General features: G+C 41.7%; 1 protein-coding gene across 2 annotated transcripts in view; it reads right to left on the bottom strand.

Moving 5' to 3' along the window:
- Positions 1–616: 616 nt before the first annotated feature.
- Positions 617–6,000, bottom strand: part of MED27 (mediator complex subunit 27) — an 82,546-nt gene continuing 77,162 nt past the window's right edge. For both annotated transcript variants that reach the window (XM_056505370.1, XM_056505369.1), the window contains exons 7-8: positions 3,472–3,549; positions 617–1,034 (exon numbers count right to left, since the gene is read on the bottom strand). In XM_056505370.1, the coding sequence (XP_056361345.1) occupies positions 900–1,034; positions 3,472–3,549 (213 nt within the window). In that variant the 3' untranslated portion in view covers positions 617–899. The remainder of the gene's footprint in view (positions 1,035–3,471; positions 3,550–6,000) is intronic.

Raw genomic sequence — 6,000 nt, 5'->3', positions numbered from 1 at the left:
AGTCAGGAAAATACCAGAGGGGACACTTCACCCACTGCACCCCGGCCTGGGACAGGACCAGGGACCTCTCCCTGTGTCTGGGGAAAGGAAAAACAACCAAGGCTCACAGGATGGAACTCTCCCATCCCTTCCAAGCTCAGGGATTGCTGGGAGGGATCCTGCTCCTCTCCAGTGTGTTCCATGTACATTTTAAATCATTTAGGAAACACGCTGGGTATCTGTGCTGCAGAAACTCTGCTTTAGGGCTGAATTATTTCAGTTGTAGAACACGACTGTCACTGCTCATCACACATTTCCTAACCACTTAATACATGCAGATTTTGTTAACATTTCTCATTACAATTTTAGTAAAGGGAAACATCTGTTCCCCCCCTCCTTAGAAAGTTACTCTGCATCTTCCAAGCTGCCACATGCCTTTGAAATTCTGTGTTTAATCAATGCCATAAATCTCCTCTTCTACAAAAAAACCCAGCACTCAGATCAGCAGCCTTGCAACAATTCCCCCCCCAACATTTCAGCATGTTTAAATGTTTTCCTAAAGAAAAGAGCAGAACTAAAAAATCCACACCAAACCCAAAGGTTTTGTATAATGAAATAACGAAACAAATGGCACAAATTCTGAGAATACAAAATTTATTCCAAGCTTATAAAAGTCCTCAGCATTGCAAATTCTCTCTCAAAACATAAACTGTACAATGGAAATTTTCATTAGAGTAATGATAATTACTGCCAGATCTTCTCAGGCAGGATCATTTCACATCACAATTGTCTCAGTCTCACGTTTGCCTCGATGGCTGCTCCAGGTCAAACCTTCCAGTGCAACCCCACTGCTCAGGGCAGGGAGGTTCAGAAGTGCAGCCACCAGGGCTGTCCTGGCTCCTGGAGGGGCAGGGTGGCTCCTACTGCCTGCAGGTGTCGTGGAAAGCCTCCAGGGTTCGGAAGTCCCTCCAGGTGGGTGGCAGCCCGTCCTGCAGGAACTTCCCGCAGCGCTGGCACGGAGCCTGGAACAGCTTTATGTAACTCCTCAGCCAGGTCTAAGAGGAAAAGGGAGAGAAGTGAAAGAAAACTGGAGATGGATGTTCCCCTTGGTCATTATTCTTGTCAAACAGGAGCAGCAAGGACAGAGGATGGGCTTTGGACAGGCCCCAGTGAGGGGCAGGGTGATTTTATAAACACAAGCACACTGAAGATTACAAGGTCACTGTAGAGCTGAATTCCCAATTTATTAATCATCTCTTGCTTTTTTAGTCACTTAAGCAAATTTGTTAATAAAAATTCCTGCCCTGTGAGCAGGAGGCATTTGCAGCTCCAGAATGGTGAGGGGAGGTGAGTGCTGCTTATTTTTACTGGGATATAATTGTTCCTGATGGTGCCTTCTCCAGCTGAGTATGGGTTTGCCTCTTGCCAGGACCATCTATCACCCCCTGTTGCACTCCCACTGCAGGCTGGGCTCTCCAGAGCTGAAGACAGAAGGACTCCCACATCCAGCTAATGAACTTCCTCTCTAATGTGATTTTAGGATCAATACTCATGGTCATAAAAATACTGAGCCATTTTAAACCTGATTACACTGATGACTACACATATATATATAAATAAAAGGCCAGAAGAACACAGGGTAAGTTCAGATGTTTCTTCACAAAGTTCCTGCCTCTGACATGGGTTGTTGCCATTGTCACACACAGCAATGAGCATTGCATAACCCAGTTCCCCACTCAAGGAGATACACAGCTAAAAAAGCCCTAGAGCAGCAGATTTATAGTGTGAAGGATGCACATGAATCTTGTCATTTAAAGTCCTATTGAATTACATCGATAAGAGAAAATTGTTCTCTGAAGAAGAGGTCAGCTGAGTTTATTGAAACAAATCCTTCCATCTTCATCAGAGTCTTCTCTATAGCAACCAAACCTTGGGCTGCCAATAACTCTCCTCCTGAAGAACTAGATCTTGTCTGGGTTGAGCAGTAAATATGGGGACAAGGGCAACACAACTCTACAAGTAAATTGCTGTTATTTACTTCAGCTTGGATGGGCTTTGCTTGCACTATTGAGAAATCGAATTTTCTGAGCCATAATACAAAAATAGGTAAATGAAGTTAAATTGTGCTCTTGAGAGGTGTGTTGACAGCAAAGAAAGGAATGGGTTCTTCCCATTCCCATCAGAAAATTAGGGCTTCAGAAGATCCTGTCATGTGGATTGCACAAGTGGCAGGTGAAAGGCCCAACATATTGACACTTGTGCTGGTTTTGCTTTGTTGCAAGTTTTGGTGTTTTCTCTGATCAATACAGCAGGGCCTTGGCTCACACAGACCACTTGTTCTATTAAACATTCATTTTCAGGATCATGTTGAACATGGATCTGACCAGTAATGGTTGCTTTCACCTTTCAAAACCTATTATTTTAAGATGCACTTTGTAAATCTGTCATCTTAGTGGCCTTTTTATTAAATAACCAATCCAGTACAGCAGGAGGAGAGCCTGACTGTTCTGTTCTGAAGTTACACACTGGAAATTAAGGATACAGAAGAACTAAACACTCCTAAAGATAGTGAATGGCAAAATGAGATTTTTGTTTCCCAAAGTCTCAGCTGCACTGCTGCAGATGAAGGGGTAACACAAAGGAAGGAAATGGGGGAAAAAGCTGAATTGTAAAAATAATCTCTCCCCAAATCCTCCACTGGGAGACTGTAGCAGAGAGAACAGCAAGAGCTTCCTCTGCCAAAATTCATCTTGCTAGAAGAATTCTGAATCTTAATTCCTTGTTCTCACCCTCTGATTAACAAGGCTGCTTCTTATGCAAGTTTATTTCACAAATACCATTCTAAATACAAACAGAATTAAAGGGGATAAACTTTAATCTGTATATCAAAATAAACAGTACTGGATTAATTTTATTCAGTAAGAAAATATCTGAATATTCCAGTATTTCCTTGCTTCTCCAAACACCTGCTGCTGAGCTGGGTGAGTACACACAATTCCACAGGAACAGAGTTTGGATAAAACAAAATGGAACTTTCTGTAAATAATGCCCATCCCTTCCCAAACTGGGCAAGCTGCCTCAGCTGCAATTCAGACTGGGAATTCCAATTTCCTCTTAGCAGGGAACTTCCAGTGGAGCAAGTTTTGTACATCCAGAACCTGCACACTGGGAACAAAGGGCTGGGCCACAGGACAGAGTTTGGTTGAGGGAGTTTTTCCTCCTGTCATGACAGATGACCCAGCCCTTTGCAGAATCATCAGGCCAATACTGAGACCTGGGACAGAAGAGCTGCTCCCAGCTCTGTTTTCCAACACCAGTTACCCCAGGGGAATGGGAATGAGCTCTTCACCCCTGTCCAGGTAGGAGACACAAAGGATCACAGTCTCCAGCTTGTTTGAACTGGGGAAATTAAAACTGCAGCAGAACTGCCTGATGTCAGTCACTGCAAACACTCAAATCTGGCTGGAAAAATGTGTTTTCTACCACACTTACCATGAAAGACCTGACCACCACATCTGGCATCTGGGGCAGCTGGTAGTGCAGCAGGGCAGTGGTTGCATGATCTGTCACCTGCAAAGAGAAAGAAAATAAATACCTTTATTCACTGCCTATTTCAGACAAAGCAGTGTCAACCTGCAGGAAAATGATAAATTCCATGGGGAGGTGGCAAATCAGGGAGTACAAGGAGTACTCAGTTTCATTTCCTCTGACATCAGGAATCAATTAATACGATTATGGTTTATAAGTACTTGCTTTACTAAAAGATTTCTGATAAAAAGTGTTTTAATTTCCCAGACAGAGCCATAACAAGATCATACATCTGGGAATTGCAGATACATACAATACATACAAAATGTGTATTTATAATAACAAGAATAATTAAAGAAAAACAAGGAAAACTAACCAATGCTGACAGATTTTTTTTTTTTTAAATAACTACTGTTTTAAAACATTATTTTGGAAGGGGCAGTTTCTGACAGTTATGATACAATTTTCTAGCAGTATTCAGCCTGTCAACTGTTATCAGCACTGTCAACAGCTCACTGCTTCTTAGAAATTCCAGGCTGAATGCAAGAAATTATTGGAAAAACTCTTTAGGTTGGGCAATAAAGAACTCAAAACAACAACAGAACCACAAGAGCACTTTCACAGATTTCAACTCATGAATCTCAGTGGTCCTCATCAGTAATGTCAAAGCTTCCAACAAAATACATGGCTATAGAGAGTGATTCAATTGTATTTTCTAGTTCTGATTCTCAGGGCCAGTCTACAGACTGTAGCAAACTTTGAGTAAGGGAAGTGAGAACTGAAATTCCCATTGCTATTCCCAACTAACTCCAGTTGTTCCCCATTTGTAGTTAAGTCCAATTCAGCACTGGGAGCTGGAGCACTCCAAGTTTCACTGGAGAAAAGACAGGCTCGTGCTTGAAGCTATTCAGGGAGGTGGTTTTGCTAGAGATATATTCCTGAATAAATCCATGTACAGCCAGGCTCTCATTCACACCATGCAAACTTCCTCCACTGAGCACTCCGTCACATCAGCCTGTCTGAACCCAGCTCTGAGTTTTCCTGCTATTTTAGACACAGGATCTGCTCCCCATCATTCTCACACACCCTTCAGCATGAGCAGGGACTCACATGTGATTCTGACATTTGGAAGGGAAAACTTTCAGGACTTTGCACATTCTGGTGAGTTTGCAAAAATATTCACGAGACGGACCTCGGCCGGTTTTAGCCATTCCTGTGTTACCATGTAAAAATAAATATGAGAAATAATGTGATGAACTGTGCATTAATAGCACAGCAGAACTCAAAGCAGCCATTTCTTTTAAACACATCTCATGTAGTGATCAGAAGCCAACCCCAGCCCCACCAGCTATCTGAATTTTTTTTTTTTTTGAGATGATGCTTTTATAGGATAGGAGCAGACATGTCAAAGAATAGGAAGTTCTGAAGATATTTATGAGCAGCCGTTCTCCTTCTGCTGCATCTCTACTTCTAACAAACTGTGGTTTGTTTTTTTGTTGTTGTTTTTTATTTTTCCCTCCTGAACAACAAAGTTGTTTTCTCTTGGCACCGAAGGAAGTTGCTTAAAAAATACTGCTATTAACAAATTTAAATTGACTGGCCACTTTGGCAAAGTTGCCCATATGCTGTTGCTATTGTAATGTAAAGATAATGAGATTCCTTGGGGAGATAAAAGCCATCCCAGCATTGCTGGAACACTAATAATGCCTTCTGCACTGAAAAGAAGATGATTTCTACCCTAAGCAAGAGCTGATAGCTAAAAAAGATCAAAGTGGGTGTCAAATTTGAGGAAGAGGAGTAAAGGAATGACCCCTTCCAGGAGAAAGCTGGGCCATGGATAAACTGCCCAGGGCATGGGAATGAGGGAGAATTTAACCCCCCCACCAAGATAACAAAGACAATGAGAGAAAACACAAACTGATCAAGATTTAAAAAGAAGAGGAAAAAGGGAGAAAAAAGAGGAGGGGGAAAAGAAAAAAAAAAATCCCAAAAGATCAATACCCAGCTTTCCTAATGGCAATACAATTTCACACCGAAGCAAAGCAAAGCAAAACAAAGTGTGGATGTGCCAGCTCACTTGAGGGACACACTTTTTCTTCCAGCCAAGCTGGAATCAGAAACTAATTTATTCTGGGTGTAGGATGATATTCTGTACATCTCAGGGTGTTATTTTATTAACTCCACTTTTATCGTTGTGCCTTACCTACTGCTAGTAAGTTATCAGTCACTTTCTAATTTCTCTACTTTTCAGAGGGGAGCATATTCAGGGGAGCACACATTGATTGGGATAGCTCTGCTCTGGACCTTGAAATGGATTTTCAAGAGATCTTGCAGAAGAACTCAATATTTCACAATTCATCTATTGAAAAGCACTTGTGTTTCTTGTCTAAAAAAAAAGGAGAAACAAGGCAATCTCCTGCAGCAAAATTCTGTTAAATAAAATAGCCATTGTTTAACTAAGCACTTGGAGACTGAGGAAAAGAGACTTCAGTG

Source organism: Oenanthe melanoleuca, chromosome 17 (assembly GCF_029582105.1).
Source record: "Oenanthe melanoleuca isolate GR-GAL-2019-014 chromosome 17, OMel1.0, whole genome shotgun sequence".
Lineage (NCBI taxonomy): Eukaryota > Metazoa > Chordata > Aves > Passeriformes > Muscicapidae > Oenanthe > Oenanthe melanoleuca.
Note: the sequence above shows the minus strand (reverse complement) of the source record. Positions and strands in the feature narration are given on the sequence as shown.